The 18,751-nt window shown below is 38.0% G+C and overlaps 1 protein-coding gene and 1 long non-coding RNA gene across 2 annotated transcripts in view; one reads left to right on the plus strand and one right to left on the minus strand.

Annotated features, from left to right (window-relative positions):
* The window catches only part of LOC143894281 (uncharacterized), a 119,179-nt gene that overhangs the window by 52,274 nt on the left and 48,154 nt on the right, over positions 1–18,751 (plus strand). The window lies entirely within an intron of this gene.
* The window catches only part of LOC143894276 (uncharacterized), a 45,747-nt gene continuing 31,389 nt past the window's right edge, over positions 4,394–18,751 (minus strand). Inside the window, exon 2 of the mRNA XM_077400445.1 lies at positions 4,394–8,049. Within this exon, the coding sequence (XP_077256571.1) occupies positions 7,766–8,049 (284 nt within the window). The 3' untranslated portion in view covers positions 4,394–7,765. The remainder of the gene's footprint in view (positions 8,050–18,751) is intronic.

Genomic DNA, 18,751 nt, shown 5'->3' on the forward strand with positions numbered 1-18,751 from the left:
AGCTGGCATACGACAAGCATCATTTGTTATTGGGAGTCGATAAAACGGCGTAGTGTCGACTTTGCCCCGAACGTCGTTTTTCAGTTTTTTCACTCCAAAAATATAAAAATTTTGAAAATATGCAAAAACTATTATTGGATTCGTCCGATTCGTATAGAGCATCAAATTTCCCATCAAAATCACTTACATGTAGATTCATAAGAATAAAGCTCGATAAAAGAGTACAAATTTTCGAGAGAAAAGAAAAATTACTTATTTTTACCATCAAAAACGCTTATGTCGCGTTAAAAATTACACCATAACTCAGAATGTCACCAATTTCCGTTGATAATACTGGCACATAAAGACGCATTTACAGTAGGAAAGGCAAGTTTCTACGATAGATTTAAATTGGCAAAAAGCCTAATGTAAAGTTTGCCCCAGTCTCCCCTACTTATAATTTTTTAAACCAACATATTGTTGGCCACAATTTAAAAATCTGAAAAATTTTTCAAAAATACTGTAGGCTATTGCTTGCACATTTTTATATATAACAGGATATTTTATAATTTTTTTGAAGCAATTTTCCAAAATACAAAAAATCGCGTCGGAAAAATCTGAAAAAATTCTGAAACATCCTATGTTATACATAAAACTGTTCAAGCAACAGCTTACCGATGTTTTACGACTTATGTTTTTATTTTTTTAATGTTTTTTTTCGAAAAAAGCTAAGAAAATAATAAAAGCAAACGCTGTCCCACTCTGGGTCAAGGCTTAATAGGGGATCCTAAAGTGAAGGCTGAACTTCCTCGACGTCGGTAATGTCAACATTTCTAATCCTGTTTTCTATGTCATATATCTATATCTGTCCTTGTCTAACGAGAGGCATCTGTCCTTGTTTCGCGTGCTGCGCCATCTCTCGCTACACGCAATGTCAACCTGAATGTGCTTTTGCACATATAAAAGTTTATTTAAACTAATCTTTTTTTCTAGGCTTTTATCTTAGATCTAATTGCACGATATTGTTCTTAAATGTTGTCCCTAGGTCATGCCGGTCTAATTTTGTGGATATTTATTGTGGAATTTTTGTACAAAGCAAATGTTGTCGTCACGTATACCAAAAATTAACAAAAATATTAATTTTTTCTCGATTTCGATATAAATTCGAACACCATGACCTAGATTTTGAATTCTAGACAAGAATTTTACCGGAAATAAGTTGGCGCTGCAAGTTTATATTTTTTAATTTACTATAGCTCAAATGATTGCTCTCTAATTGCTCCCTCAGAATCGACGATTGCTCCCCTTTTAAGATTATTATTTTTTGAGATATTTAATAAAAACAAAAAATTTCTAATTTTTATTGAAAAACATATTTATAATAACTCTATGCAACTTTATAGGGCATAGAACGATTGCTCCTTCATTGCTCCTTATTGCTCCATCATAATTTTAATGATTTATTGCATTTTTATTGAAAAAATAACAAATTAATCATTTCACTATCGACCGCCTATTGTAACTATGGCTCGGCAGCGCATGCGCATGCTACCATAACTATGCGCATGCGCGATGGTATCTGTTAGAGCTTTTACGGATACCATAGCGCATGCGCGTATGGCTTCTGCTTTCTGCTCATGGCTCCTGCAATTTTATGTGCTTCCATCTTAACTATTTCTCGCTTCGCTCTATTGGGATTTTTAATCGCTCCATTCGTATAATTAATTTTGTATGATATTTTAGCAGAGAACTGTTTATTTTCTTGGAAAAATACATTTCTCACAGTCTTCTGCAAGTATATCCAACATAAAACGATTGCTTCTTAATTGCCCACCTGTCAGCATTGTGCATGAGCCCTTATTGACGTTAGGCCTTAGTTTCCACGCGTCGCGTCATCTGTCGTTAAAGCCTCTTGCACAATGCCAGGCAACAGGCAATAGGAACAGGAAATAAAAATCAGAAATCATGTATAAATGCAGAATAAACAGTGACACAATCAATAGACACAGAGTTTCAGTCACGTCACGAAATTCTGTGCCAATTGCCTGTTGCCAACCAATCATAGCATTCGAATTTTTTAGGTTGTAATTAACGATTTTTTTAGTTATTTCCTGTTCCTATTGCCTGTTGTCTGGCATTGTGCAAGGGGCTTAACTAATCTAAACATCCCATTACAAATAATGTAATAAAATAAGATGTTTTGATTGGTCGCGTTAGGCCCGGTCTACAATGGATGTCGGAAGTCGGAGTCGTAAGAAATTGACCAATCACAATCTATTATTCTCCTTGCGGTCGAAAAATAATAAATGGTCAATTGATTGGTCAATTTCTTACGACTCCGACTTCCGACATCCATTGTAGACCGGGCCTTATCCGTCGCGACCAATCAAAACATCCCATTTTGATCCCGTCACAAGTAATGTAATAAAATGGGATGTGTTGATTGGTTAACTTGTGATGACGCGACGCGTGACGCGCTCAGTGAAAACTCGGCCTTAGTGCCCATCTACAATGACTACAATAGGGCCGGTATTCATAGTTTTCAAGATCGTCTTAAGTAACGTCTTAAGACGCTAATGCGGCTCTGTGATTGGTTCATGACATCTTAAGATTGAACTTAAGACGGTCTTAAATAACTATGAATACCGGCCTAGGTGTTTTAAGCCCTAAGGGTGCCTCCCCATGCAAGACGGAATCGCGGAAAACGGAATCTCGGAATCATTCTGATTGGTTAGTCCCATGAAGCTAACCAATAAAAGCTCTAACAGATACCATCGCGCATGCGCATAGTTATGGTAGCATGCGCATGCGCTGCCGAGCCATAGTTACAATAGGCGGTCGATAGTGAAATGATTAATTTGTTATTTTTTCAATAAAAATGCAATAAATCATTAAAATTATGATGGAGCAATAAGGAGCAATGAAGGAGCAATCGTTCTATGCCCTATAAAGTTGCATAGAGTTATTATAAATATGTTTTTTTAATAAAAATTAGAAATTTTTCGTTTTTATTAAATATCTCAAAAAATAATAATCTTAAAAGGGGAGCAATCGTCGATTCTGAGGGAGCAATTAGGGAGCAATCGTTTAAGCTATAGTAAATTAAAAAATATGAACTTGCAGCGCCAACTTATTTCCGGTAAGAATTTTGCATTTCTATAAAGCCAATTAAAAGATTAGTGCTAAGAAAAAAAGCCGGTATTACAGACGGCTTTAGGATCCCCTTAAAAATGTTGATATCTGATATAGGATTTTTGAGAAGTTTTCAGATTTTTAAATTGTGGCCAAAACAATATAATTGGTTTAAAGAAATTATAAATAAATCACAAAAAGATCTAAAAAAAAAATCTGAGTGCATTTTAGAGTTGGAACAATAACACAAAAATCGGAAAAGAAAAAAACATTAAAAACGCGGACCACATGCGAGAGGTCGAGGGTCAGACCAGGTCAATTTGGCATGGAATGCCTCATACACAGGTTTACAGAAGGTATACACAATTTATGTATGTGTATACAGAATTTCTGTATCTGTATATTGAATATGTGTATCATGGCCATACAAGTCGAATATATACTTACGATTTGAATCGCCGGCATCATGGGTCACACACGCCACCAAGGTTGATAATAGATAGATAGGTTGATGACATATGTTATTTTTGATTGAAGAAAACATGTCAGAAGTTAGTTTTTCACCAAAAAAATGATATTTTAGTAGTGGGTTCTAATATCTTGTTTATCCTGCTCAATCCTGAACAGTAAAACGTATAAAATAAATTTTTTTTTTCAACTTTTGTAACTTTTTGTTATTTCTTGAATAAATAAACCTAGTTTTTGCGTGTGATTTATAATGCCCCAGTGATAGACCCATGGTGCCCCGGGTATGGAGCATCTTGGGGCATTTCTCAAAAAATGTGTTTTAATTTTTTTTCTCAAAAACTAATCAATATATTTGCCAAATACGTTAAATAAATTTTAAAATATACATAATGCTTTATTTATAAAAAAAATGAGACAAAAAATCTTATATTTAAAACTACTTTTCAAAGTTTGAATTTTTGTGGCTCATGGTGCCCTGGTCTCCCCTAGATGGTTTAATGTCTGTTTAACAGCATGCAACTTTTGTTTGAAATAATTTTTCATAAAACAATTTACGGTAATTAATATGTATATATGTATATTAATTACCGTAAATTGTTTGTTTTATGAAAAATTATTTCAAACAAAAGTTGCATGCTGTTAAACAGACATTAAACCATCTAGGGGAGACCGGGGCACCATGAGCCACAAAAATTCAAACTTTGAAAAGTACTATATATATATATATATAGTATATATAGGTATATATATATATATATGTATACATATATATGTATCATTAGGGTAGATAAGAAAAAGAAAACATATATGAACATATTTTCTATATAAATATGTATATTTTTATATAAAAGAACTTTTTACTTGGTAACGAGCTCGAATGCTAGATCAATCAATTAATTAGATTAATTAACTGCAAAAAAGAAACAATTCTTTGGACCTTATTGCTAAAAATTATATTTAAGGTAGTAGGTACGTCCGTAAACTCATTTTCTTAGGAATCTTGTAAAATTAGGACAGCATATTAATCTAAACACGTTTTACACACATGTGCAATTAGAAAAAGATTGACTGTACCAAAGTTGAAATGGAAGTCAAAATTATATATATATATATATATATATATATATATATATATATATATTATATATATATATAGCACTTTTTGCTTCTTCATAGAGGAAGCTTTGTTTTCGTAAACCTCGTATATGGACCTTTGAACGCGTATAAAGCTAAGTCTACTCAACCAAATTTTAAAGAATTATATATGAAATAGAGGTAGAAAAGGCTGAGGAAAAAAATGTTTTTTTAGTTTTTGATGCGAAAATGTGTTCGGAATGTCTTAAAACGTCGAAAAACCACATTAAAAAAAAAATGTCCGGAAGTATGTGTGTGTATGTGTACGGATCTGTATACGCATCTACTTCTATAATTTTTTAAATACCGGGCTGAAATTTTGCACACAAATAGAGTATCATAGAAAGTATGTTCTCCTCTAATTTTCTTAAGATCCGTCAAACGGTATGGATTTTAGGGGGGTTTTCATTTTTCAAAAAAATGTGTTTGATGCTGTAACTTTCTCAATATTTGAGATATCGGTCTATTTTTAATTCTATTATATTCTTCAGTCTTTTCTACCCCTATTTCATGTTAAGTTTTTAAGATTTGGTTGATTAGACCCAGTTTTATAAGGCTCTTATATTTGTACGGATTTCCCGAAATTTCAAACGTCTGTATTTCAAGAACTAATCAACCAAATCTTAAAGAACAATATAATAGAATTATATTAAAAAATTGTTAATGTAATAAAAAAATGTGCAAACTTGCACACTTTTGAAACTTGCACATTTTGGTTCCTATGTACGGATTCTTCGTAATTTCAAACGGTTATAGCTCAAGAACTAATCAACCAAATCTTAAAGAGTTATATATGAAATAGGGATAGAAAAAAGACTGAAGAATATAATAGAATTAAAAAAATTGCCAATATTATAAAACTTTAACCCTTAAAGACTGTATCTCAAGTTTCAAGCACTTGAGACTTTTTAAAAATTGATGTTTTTGCACAATTTAGTATTAATTATTGGCAACTTTTTCTAATTCTGTTATATTCTTCAGTTTTTTTAGCCCTATTTCATATATAATTCTTTAAAATTTGGTTGGTTAGACCAAACTTTATAAGGCTTCTAAAATCAAAAACAATGTACAAATCATCAAAATAAGAGTAAATAAAAGGGTTGTACTATCTGACTTGAGTGCCAAAATGCAACGCGATAAAGAATTAAAAAAAAATATCCGCAAATAATAGAGATTATTTTATTAAAAATATTAATTATTTAATTGATTTTTGTAATAGTATAACAGATATTAGTTGTAATAAAGCTTATCAAAATAAAAAAAGTGTATAAGTAGAAACTTGCACATTGCTTCCTCATAGTTTTTAAGTGTGCAAGTAGAAACTTGAACATTGCTTCCTTATAGTTTTTAAGTGTGCAAATTATAAATTTGAACATTATTTCCTCACAATTTTTAAGTATGCAAATTATAAATTTGCACGTTGTTTAAGCAACATTTTATTTCGCTCATAAAGCTTCCTTTATGAGGAAGCCAAATTAATCATGCATAAAAAACAGGCTTCCTCAAAAGAGAAAGCTTTATAAAGCAAAATAAAATGTTGCTTAAGCAACGTGCAAATTTATAATTTGCATACTTAAAAATTGTGAGGAAATGGAAATAATGTTCAAGTTTCTACTTGCACATACTTAAAAACTATGAGGAAGCAATGTGCAAGTTTCTACCCTCACACTTTTACATATATCATATGATGAAAACGGCTTCCAATATCACGTTTCTGATTGTAGAGATCAAACTACGATTTCAATGAAAAACAAGAAGATGATAAAAAAGACTTGCAAGAATATTCTTACAATAATATAAGACCTTTGACCGTCTTTAGAGTCCCTCTAATCAGAGTCTGGCCATACAGTAGCAACTTTTGATTGGTTCGCCATTTCTTGGTAAAAGCAAGAGAAACAGAAAGAGAAAGAGATATCAGAATGAGAGAGAGAAAGCGATAAATGTATAGTGAATGTTATATCGCTTTCTCTTTCTCTCTTATATTCTTCTCTCTCACAGAATTTTGTCAGAATTGAAAGTTGGCCAGACTCTGATTAGAGGGACTCTAACCATCTTATATCTATCATTATGTTCGAAGCAATTGATACACAATTTCTGATAGCGGTGAGCACATATGACATCTAACTGTTGAAGATCTAATAGCACATTAGTATCTATATATATCCCCAGATAGCAGAGTGGTGTCAAGTGCCGTAATAGTGCAGTCAAAGTGACGGATTGTTGTCGTTGGAGATGTCACTTCGACGGCATTATAACGTCATTTGACGCACTCTGCTATCTGGGTCTTTACATATATGAGATTCTACACACACATGCATAACGCGGACGATCTCAGCCAAATACTATATGTCATTTGTCTATTATAAACTTTTTGACAATATTATCACGAACGAACTACCTTAACAAAATTTTACAATATCTTCGTAATCATGATTTTAGATTATAATTGTATTAATTAAATATAAAATTATATTGAAATATAAATAAGAGTATGGCATAGTGTCGTCTATTTTTTCTCAAATTTAACCCTTAAAGTGTACACGTTTTTTCAGTACCTTCTAAGTGCATACGTAGATCTGTTACATTCAACAACGCTATTTTTCCCTACCTTAAAATATTTTTAAAAAATTTAAAAAAATGTATGAAACATCTGTATACATTGTAGTTGACGATTTTATAGTCATTTTGATATAAATAAACATTGTTTATTTAATATCTTCTAACAGGCTTTCAAGTTTTACAGTTACGAGCAGATATCATTATGGCTCGGATGCCGCGTAGACCCACGTCTTATACGTTAAGGGTTAATTTGCTACAATTTTTTTAAAATTATTAATTACTTGGATATTATACTTTTCTATGCTATTTTTATTGAGAAAAATCGAACACATGGCAGTTAAAGAGTTTATAGTAAAAAGAACATTTGACACATTGGGATTACTCTTGTTGGGATATTATCTGATATAGGGAAATTAAACAAGGCCGATTTGTAATATAATTTCAGCTTTGCAAAAATTTTGAGCCCCGCTCCTTTTTGTTCTCACGCACTTTCTTATAATTCCGTATGATGGGATGGAAATCTCTTCAGAACCGCGTAATAAAGATTATAGAAGGCGTAGAAGCTAACAAGTAGAATCCCCATAAGAGCCAATCCGAACATCCAGGACAGGAGATTGTCATCTATCATGTTAGAAGTTTCTTTCCTTTTTCGGGCACTGATCTCTCCCAGCGTTGTGCCTCTTCGCTCTTTCATAAGTTTTTTCATATTGGCAAGCTTCTCCCGTAACTCATCTACAGATTCGGCGATTTCTTCGATTGATTCTCCAGCAGGTAGATCTGCAATTTATGTGAGTACGATAGTATTGCGTAACAATGAAACATTTTTGCTTAATGAAATACATATAAAATATAATAATCATTAATTAAAACCCTTTAATTCAAAATTTAGTTAAATAATTTTCAAGGAAAATATGTCAAGAGACACGGTAGTGTCTCGCGCCAAGTACACGCGGAGCGAGACCGACCGTGACTCTTTTACGCGACGCGACGGGTTGCGAGTACCCGAGATGTTGAGATCTGGATAACGAGTGAACGGATCAAGTTCTAAGTAGGCTTGATCGATAGCTTGGGGTCCAATTAGGGGGGGGGGGTTTCTTTTATAATATTCCGCTACGTGCCCTACAAGCGGAGATATTGCGACGCAAAGTCCAAATGTGAAAATTTTTTATTAAGATACTTCCTCCTCCTTCTCCTAACGCCGACGTTTTATATATAGCTATATTTATTGACTCCCCCCAAGGCGTTTTGGAGGGACGTTCCCAACCCTTTACATACAATCTCTTAGCCTACCTTAGCCTATCTTACATTTAACCTTACATACTAATTGCCCTGCCTATCTTTACACACACACACACGTTCGCAAGTTCCCTATCTCTGTAGACTTCCGTTTCAGTTTACAAACTCCTCACTCATCCTCTTTCTCTCATTCACTCCTCCCCTCCTCTACCTCCCATTCCCCTCCGTCATCTCCTCCCTCCCTTACTCTCTTTAATTTCCTCAGCCATCTCTCCCCTCTCCCTCTTCCCCCAATACCTCCCCCACCGCTTCCTGCCATGATCTCCCTTCCCCCCAATCTGCACAATTTTCCCACACATGTTCCCACGTCTCCTCCCCCCCTCCACACACTCTGCACACTCTTCTCTCCTCCGCCATCCAATGTTTCACCCCCCTCATACCACCCCCCAGCCTGTATCTAGCCACCCTCTGCCACCTATTTTCTCCCCAGTTCTTTTTTAAGTACTCCGGTATCCCCTCCCCTTTTATCATGCCATACCACTTGTTAAATTTTGCCTCCCCTATCTCCTTCCACCTCTCTTCTCTTTGCATTCTTCTTTCTCTCTCAAGCACGTCCTCTCCCCTCCACATCCCCTTCTCCCTCAGCTCCTCCACCTCCTCTATCCTCCAGCCCCTGCTCTCCGCTGCTTCTTTTCTCTCCTCCTTCCATCCCCCCCTGCTCACCCCTCTTTCGCCCTACTCTTTACCTCCTCCCAGCACTCCCTTGCCAGCTCCCCTCCCTTTCCTTCCTCCAATTTTTTCTCATACCCCCATGCTCTCATAACCGCCCTTCCTCTTAGTTTCTCCCTTTGTAACTTCTCCCTAATCATATATCCCGGTATACATCTTTCCACTTCCAACACCCACCTTAAATATCTTTCCTGCAATCTCTCTATTTCCCCTTTTTCCCTCTACCCCCATATTTCCACTCCGTAACTTATCACCGTCCATATCAACTTATCAAACAACCATATTCTCCTACCCAAATCCCCCCCAAACCTTCTCTTTCCGATCCTCCATACTTTCCCAGCAACGCCGCCCCTCTCCTCGTCCTCTCTTTTACATGTTCATCCTGCCTCCCATTACATTTTACTACATATCCCAAGTAGCAGAATTTTCTTACTTCCTCAATTGTCCTACCCTTCCACCTCCAACTCACCTTTTTCCATCTTCCTCCCCCTTTTCTGCATCTCATTACCTTCGTTTTTTCACTGTTCAATACCAATCCCTTTCTGTCCAAATACCCCACCAGTTTTCCCATCATTCCTTTCATATCTTCCTCATTCTCCGCCAACATCGCTATATCATCTGCATAAGCCAGTGTATATATCTTTCTCCCTCCTAGCTTTATTCCACCCCAGCCCCCTCTTTTCAGTTCATCGTCAATGTCCGCCAGCAGCAAGGTGAACAGAATTGGACTTAACGGACACCCTTGTCTGACTCCCCTTCCTGTCCAAAATCTCTCTCCCATCTCCTCTCCCACCCTTACTCTGCATATCGTCTCCCCCAGCAGTTCTTTACACCTCTCCACCAAGCCCTCCCTTACTCCCCTTTTTCTCATGGCTTCCACTAGAATCCTCCTGTCCACCGAGTCAAAAGCTGCTTTTAAGTCCACGAACATCACCACCATCTTCCCTTTCTTCCCATTTACTTGCCTGTTTATCAGGTAATTCAGTACGTAAATGTTATCCGTGGTCCCAACCCCTTTTCTAAACCCTGTCTGACTCGGTGGCAGCAAGCCCTTCTCTTCAACCTCCTTCCTCAACCTTTCCGCCAACACGGCAGCATACACTTTGTATGCCGTTTGTGCTAACGTCACCCCTCTGTAGTCCCCCACTCTCTCCCCCTCCCCCTTTTTTTCTATAGGCACTATAATTCCCTTCCTCCAATCTTCCGGCCAACCCTCTCTTTTCCACACTCTATTGCACACTTCCCATAGCCATTCTTTCACTACCTTCCCTCCAAACTTCCAAACCTCATTTGGAATTCCATCACTTCCCATCGCTTTTCTCTCTCTAAGCTTCCTCACTACCTCCCACACCTCTTCTCTCCTTATCTCCTCTTCCTCCTCCTCCTCCTCCCTCCTCTCCCCTCTTCTTGTTCCCATCACCACCCTCCCATTCACTCCTCCCAACAGCTCTTTAAAGTACCCATCCCATTCTTGCATACTAATTCCCTCATTCACCCTCCTTCTCCTCTTTCTCTCCCTGTTTACCACCTTCCATACCTGCCCCTCCGTCCTGACCTCCTTTACTTCTGCTTCCCATTTCTCCACTTCTCTTCTTTTCTTCCTTTCACATAGCTTCTTGTATCGCTGTTTTTCCTCCCTGTAATTGTCCCCCTCTCCCCCTTCTTTTCTCCATTTCCTTAACATGTTGCCAACTCTCTTTTTCCTTTCCTTACATTCCTCATTCCACCAGCCCCTTCTTCCGCTTTTTTTGCCCCTCCCATTCACTTCCCTTAATATTTCCCTTATCCTCCCCTTCAGCCCTTGCTACTCCTTCTCTACTCTCCCTCCCTGAGCTTGCCTGTCCCCCATTGACTCTCTAAATTTTTCCCTGTTCTTTTCTGACCAGTCTCCTCTCCCACTTCCGCTCCTTCCCCCCTTCCCATTACCCATACTTTCCTCCCACCCTTCCACCCACGCCGTCACTGGCTGATGGTCTGAATCGACCTTCTCTTCTACCACCACCCGTTCTACCCTTTCCCTTATCCTCCTGTCCCCTAACACGTAGTCAATCACCGACTCCCCTCTTCCCCCTGTATACGTCCATTCTCCTTCCTCATCTCCTCTTATTCCTCCGTTAAAAATCGCCCACCCACGTTCCCCCAAGAATCTACACAGCTTTTTTCCCCTACTATCATTCCTCCTATCGCCCTTCCCTTCCGGCTCTTCCTCCCTACTCTCTGCACTTCCCATACGTAGCCTCTTGGCATCTTTTCTTTTATCCTTCCCCACCCCTTACCGTCCACCCACGTTTCGCATAACACCATTACGTCCCAATCCTCCAGTCTTTTCTAAAACTCTTTATCTTTATTTGTTAGCCCCGCCACATTCCAAAAGGCCACCTTATAAATACTACTTCCCTCCCTTCTCCCTCTCCTCTCTCCCTCCACTCCCTCTTCTTCTCCCACTCTTCCACCCAGTTCCTCTCTCTTATCCTTCTCAATTTCTGCTCCTCTCTCTTCCCCCCTACCCGTTCCCTCTCCCTCCTCTACTCCCCCTGCCTTTGCTCTTCCTCTCTTCCACTTTCTATTCCTTTCCCTTGCTCTTCCTCCCAGCACCTCTCTCTGCCATTCCTAAGCACACCTCTTACCTCATCCCACACCCACCATTCCCCCTCTATCCATACCCTTCCCATCCCTATCCGTACCCTTTTACCCTCTCTTCTTGCCTTCCCTGCCACTTGGTTTATCTTCCATTTTATCCTTCTTTCCTCCCATGTCAAGTCTTTGTCTATCCACGTATTTTCGTCTCTCAGTTTCCACTTATTTCTCATTATTTTCGCCTTCTCTTCTTCACTTCCCACTTTCACCACTGCCATACCCCCCTTCTCTCTTCTCACCGCCTCTATTTTTCTAATCTCCTTTATCTTCACCTCCACGCCTATCTTTTTCATCACCTCCGCCACTCCCCCCTTTATTCCTCCTGCATCTTCCTTCACTCCTTTTATCAGAATGTTTCTTCTTCTTTCTCTCCTCTCCTTTACTTCGTACCTCCTTTCCAGCCTTTCCACCCTCTTCTTCCAATCAGCCTCACCCCTCCCCTCCTCCCCCAACCCTCCTCCGCTTTCCTCTTTACCTCTTCCTCCCCCAAGACCTCCTCCCTTTACCTCCATCTGCATCCCCTCCAGCTTTCGTTCCATGTCCTCTATTATTTTCTGAAGCTCTCCTCTCTCCCTTCTCCACATCTCCTCTCTCTCTTTCAGTTCGCTTTTTATCTTCTTTACTTCTTCCATCATTACCTCCTTTTGCCCCTTCGCCACCTCTCTTATCTCCTCTCTCACTCCTCTTAACCCCTCCCTCATCTCCTCCCTTATTCCTCTCAACAACCCCTTCACATCCATATCCTCCCCCCCTGCCCCCCCTGGTGGCGTTTTCACCGTCTTGTTACTTCTCTTCGAGAAGTCTTCGTCCTCTTCCCCCCCCCCGCACCATCTTCCTTCTCCATTTTATCCCTCTTCCTCTTAAACAACTAGTCTATACTCCCTTTCCTCTTGGAAAGCTCATCTAGATTCCCCGTACTTCCGCGTCTCTCTTTTCCAAACCTATCCGCAAACTGCGCCATCTATCCTCTACTCTACGGCCGTACTACTTCCCCGCGTTATCCCAAAAATCCCAGAATTCCCTAGCCCTTCACTCTCGCGCTCTCTATCCTTCCCCTTCTACGCTTGTCTCTCTAACCTCAACCTTCCCCATTCTCCTCCGCCTCCACGGACTCTCCTCCCCTATCCTCCGCGCTGACTCCACTCTCACACCTTCCCTTTCCCTCACCGTGCTCACTTCTCACTCGCCACACTCTCTCACTCGCTCTATCTTTCACACTCGCACTTCGCTTTTCGCTCGCAAAAATCGTCAACTCACACCTAACCAACCGGAAACGGAAGTTCCCGCCGACGTTTTATATGATGACGTCATAATCAGAAACGTTACTTTCACTTTTTCGACGCTGGCGGCGCAGGTATCGCCAGTTTCGATATCGCGCGCGTATTTCGAAATTAGGTCGATAGACTTATCGGTCAGGAGGAAGATTTCTATTTAGGTAAATTAGGTATATATATAAATAATATATATTGAGTCAACGGAAAAGAAGATTCTCTATGCTTGGCAGAAAGTGCCGCTAGGGAATTTTTATTGTGAAATATAGTGAAACAAATGTTAAACTAAAAAATTGCCTGTAATTATTTTTATTATACTATTTATTACAAATATTATGATCATTGAAAAGAGAATGCTTTACAAACTATTTCACGTTTTACATCAAAATATATTATGATAAAATGAAATATATAAAGAAAAGGTCGGAGGATAAGATAAGGAAGGAATGATCCCCGAAGGAGATCCATAAGACGCTTTTTAAGGATATTGACGATATCCATAGGCCATTCATTTTACATCCTTCGGACGTCCACGGTATAATCTGTTTATGAAATTGGTGGATACGCTTTAATCCCTAAACGTGTCCACGGGATATCCGATGGACGTCCTATAGACGTGATGAAAGGGAACATCCGGAATTGTAATTTATATTAAAAGGATGAAAACAGAATAAAATATATAAATATTTTAAAATATATAATAGTATATTTATTTTAAAAATTATATAAAATATATACATATCTATACATATGTATGTATATGTACGTATCCACCTACACACACACACACACACACATTGTTTATGTATTAAACACGTATTACAATTTAATTAAACAGCAATTAATTTAAAATAGTTTGTACAAAAACTAATGTAGATACTTCAATAGGGTTTACTCCCCGATATATAGAAAAATTGTGCAAATATTGTACAATAATTGCATCATTCAATTAAGAGGAATTTCACAATTATTGTGCTAAGATGATTCCTCATAACTCAGCGTTTTTGCCGGTATAAAATTTCTGAATAATATTTGCACAAAAATGAAGAAATTCAATTTTAGATTCAAATTTTGCACAATTATTTCGACATTTAGAAGCAAAATCACTCCAGCACACTTCAGCAAACATTGATATATAACAGTTACATATATACCATCGTTCATTAAATTTTACGTACGAGAAAGTATGCCATTTATCGGTGACCCAGCAAGCACAGAATATGCTACGAATGACACATGATAAGACTCAAATATTTCTCAATTATTTCGCAATTTCTTTCCAAATTTAATTTTGCAAATATTCCACTAAGATAGTTCCTCATATCGCTGTTGTCTTCCTGAAATACTATTTAGAAATAAATTATGCAAATATTTATTAATATTTGCACAAAGGTCTATATAGTGTTGCTGCAAATATTGAGACATTATTGCAGCATTTCCAATTTTATCCCGATTTCGTCACATAATGTTATGAATTTTTTCTTATTAAAGCTCAAATTTTGTAAAAAAATTCCCGGATTTTCTAGAAATTTTACTCAAAATTCCTGGTAAGATTAGAAAATCTCTTAAAGCCCGTATCAGACTACGGATTGGGATTAAGATTAAATTGAAATTTGACCAATCAAAGCAAAGTTCACTATACTTGATATCAGTTTTTTTATTCTGATTGATTAAATTTTTCAATCTTAATCTCAATCCGTAGTTTAATATGGACGTAGTTTTGTACGTATTTTGACAACTTAAAACGTATTCTGTTCGTTAATAAACCGAATTTAAGCTCAAAAGTTGTAATGCCCATAACTCGATAGGAGATCACTTGCGGATCTATGTTGATAGGAACTTTTTCATTATTTTAATTTAATTTTAATGTGTAAGGCTGAGTTTTCACTGAGCGCGTCACGCGTCGCGTCGTCCGAGTTGAACTAATAAAAACATCTCATTTCGGTCCCGTCACAAGAATGTAATGAAATGGGATGTTTTGATTGGTTAACTTGTGACGACGCGACGCGTGACGCGCTCAGTGGAAACTCAGCCTAAGGGAAATCGGGGCAAACTTGACACTAGGTTTTTTGCCAATTTAAATTTATCGTAGAAACTTGCCTTTTCTACTGTAAATGCGTCTTTATATGTGCCAGTATTATTAACGGAATTTGGTGACATTCTGAGTTATGGTGTAATTTTTAGCGCGACTTAAACGTTTTTAAAAAGTAATTTTTTTGATCTCTCGAAAATTTCTACTTTTTTATCGAGTTTTACTCTTGCAAACCTATATGTAAGTAATTTTGATGTGAAAGATGTGCTCTTATTGGGATCTGAGATGGAGGCGGGACTTATATATATATAACCAATATGGTGTCCATCGGCTCACAGTTTCGCACGTCAAGCCTGTACAATATGCCACAAGATCTGTATACCCCTCATGGGTTTCACTTTCGACCATCACAGCGATGAATGTCAGATCCCAATACGAATCCGATAATAGTTTTTGCATATTTCCAAAATTTTTATGTTTTTGGAGTGACAAAAGTAAAAAACGAGATTTGGGGCAAAGTCGACACCACGCTGTTTTATCATCGGCTCCCAATAACAAACGATGCTTGTCATACAGCCATATGGCTCATGACAAATGTGTGCGCACGTCCGATTGCGAATTTACTTGCATAAATTGTTTTTCAGACATGAGTTTAGATGAAAATAATTGAAAGTTTAACAATTTTTGTTCTCATTATTTCCAATGATTATTTTACTTAATTCCGGATTTTTGTACTTTCTAAATACACGATAAACAATGTATTTTCAGTTTCAGACAATAAAAAATAAGTTCAGATCAAATTGTGTCGATCAGGCAAAGTGTCGTGTTTGTCCCGGCATTTCTCAATTTAAAAATTTGTCTTTATACAGTAAAACTTCCTTAAGCAATTTTGTACCTGAAGGAACATTTTTTAAATGTGTACCATTGAATTTGCTTGAAAATTTTAATTAATTGTTAAAAATTGCCTTTGAAAAAATCATGTCGAGTTTGCCCCGGTCTCTCTTACTTATTCATCCTTAAAGTAGCGGACAACCTTTTTGTACATACACTGTACAAACATACATATAAACAGGTGACTTCTTGAATAACGCGGTACTTGAATTGCATGGAATCTTGAATAGTATGGTAATAAATTGTGATTATCCTTCTTTTTAAAAGTATTTTTTTAAATAATTTCTTGGAACCAAATGTTCAATTTTATGTGGATCTGGATTCTTGAATTGCACGGTTTTTAATAGCACGGAAAGTGATCTCCACACAAAATTGTATAAAACATACGCTACCATTCAAAAGTTTAGAAGCACTACTTTTTAAAGAAAAACAAAACAGTGGTGTTAATATTTCCAAAGAAAAATGTCATATGAGAAACTTTACTGTCTGTTATAAGTTTAACTATTCAACATAATGTTATTTGTTTCTAATCATTTTCCAAGGAAGTATATTTTATTTAAGGGGGTTGGTTGCTCAAATCAATATGATAAGAATTAGTTCAAAGGAGCCCGCACTATAATCATATAGGAAATGGGATCTCGGTAAAATCATCTAAATTTTTAATATGTTGTAGCTTATGACTTCCTGAACAAAAAATGTAATGGGCTCAAGGCCAAAACCTATGGACAGTTTTTGAGCTACAGCCAGTCAAACACGTAAAATTCGGGTCTGCGAGTATTGTATCCCTGTTTCCTGGCATAACCCAGGACGACCCAGATAACCCAGAACGATATGGACGTCACGCATACATACGCATGCACACGCATACACACATATGGAGGATTCACACTGCGTCCGATGTTCGACGTACGACGATCCGACATCCAATAGGAAATTTTTGTCTCTAATAATAAATTCTGTTATTGGATGTCGGATTGTCGTACGTCGAACATCGGACGTGATCGGACGCAATGTGAATCCTCCAATACATACACACATACACCCGCACGTACGTACGCATGCACGCGCGCGCGCGCGGGTGTGCGCGTATATGTGCGTATATATGCGTGTGTACACGGAGAAAATTTTATATTAAATTTTACTATGCTGTCGCACCAACTGCGGACCATCAAGACGCCCAAGTTTAAATGCTGTAGTCTTATAGTAAAATTACTATGTTCATAGCATTTAGTGCTACGATCATAGCATTATTATAGGGAAGAGCACCGCAGTTGCGGCGGTGTCCGGATCTTCCCCTCGGACCTTGAAAATCCAGGAGAGGGCCACGTGGAGGTGTCGCGCCGGTTCGTACCCATATCCGCAGCAGGTCTCCAAGGTAAAGAGCCTCTAGTCGATAGACTAATGTAGGCAAGGGAAGTCGGCAAATTGGATCCGTAACTTCTGAATAAGGATTGGCTCTGAGGAGCGGGGCGTGTCGGGCTTGGTCGGGAAGCGGGTTTGGCTGACGTGCCGGGCCTGGGCGAGGTGAACCGATCGGCGTTCTCGCGCCGGTCCCCCGCTACGATCATAGCATTCAATGCTATGGACATAGTAATTTTACTATAAGACTATAGCATTTAAACTTGGGCGTCTTGATGGTCCGCAGTTGATGTGGCAGCATAGTAAAATTCAATATAAAATTTTCTCCGTGTATAAAAAATTTTAAATTTGTGTTGCGTACTATAAATAACAGCTAATCCTCTATAGAGACCAGCTTCTATCATAAAATAACTTCCATTTTGTATGTGTTTATTTGTTAAATAAATAAAATATTATTATTATTATTTTGTTGTTGCAAAATTTAATAGTCCTTATTTGTTCATTCGTTCTCTGACTGATATATATAACAATATATCTAACATATATGTAATTTATTATACATATATATAATATATTAATTTATTATTTTGTTCTATATGTATACTAATTAACTCATTTTTATTAAATAAAGAAACCGCTCCAAAACCGGTTTTTATGATCCGGTTCGATACTGGAGCATTTTTAAATTATAATAAAAAACGGTTTGTTCCGGATCGGAGCGATTTTATAATTTAAAATTTGCTCCGTTCTTTCGGAGCATACAAACTTCAACGGTTCGGTTCGGTTTACAACAACCTAAAATTTTTTTAGGTTTTTCTGCTGATATCTCGGGTGTGACAACAAGAACGCTCTATCAACCATTATACCAATAATCGTGCCGATTTTGTGACAATTGGGATAGTGCGAGGACAATGTCTTAATTCCTGACAGAGAGAGATTTTACATAAGGAGAAGCATTTCGGAGATGTTTTATATTTTGTAACGATGCGCCCCAAAACGCATCATTCCCGGCGAGCATCAGCCGGATGCCGCCCGGCCGAACACCCGCCGGGCAAGACAAGGCACGATGTGCCCTTTTTTAAACTAATCATCTCGCGTATCAGTCCGCAAGCGGACTTAGCGCGGCAACCGACTCGGAGCGCCGAGCGGTGCCGAAAACGGCCGAGAGCCACCGAACGCAATCGCGGCGTCGGGGCGCCGTACTTCCCGAACGCTCCACCGCTCCATCCCGGCGCGCGCGATTGCCGTCGCGTATACCCCCGCCACGCCGACACGCCACCGCGGGCGTATATAAACCGAGCAATGTTGCTAGGTTTTAGATTCC

Source organism: Temnothorax americanus, unplaced genomic scaffold (genome assembly GCF_048541705.1).
Source record: "Temnothorax americanus isolate GAGA-0224 unplaced genomic scaffold, ASM4854170v1 Scaffold134, whole genome shotgun sequence".
In the NCBI taxonomy this organism is placed as follows: domain Eukaryota; kingdom Metazoa; phylum Arthropoda; class Insecta; order Hymenoptera; family Formicidae; genus Temnothorax; species Temnothorax americanus.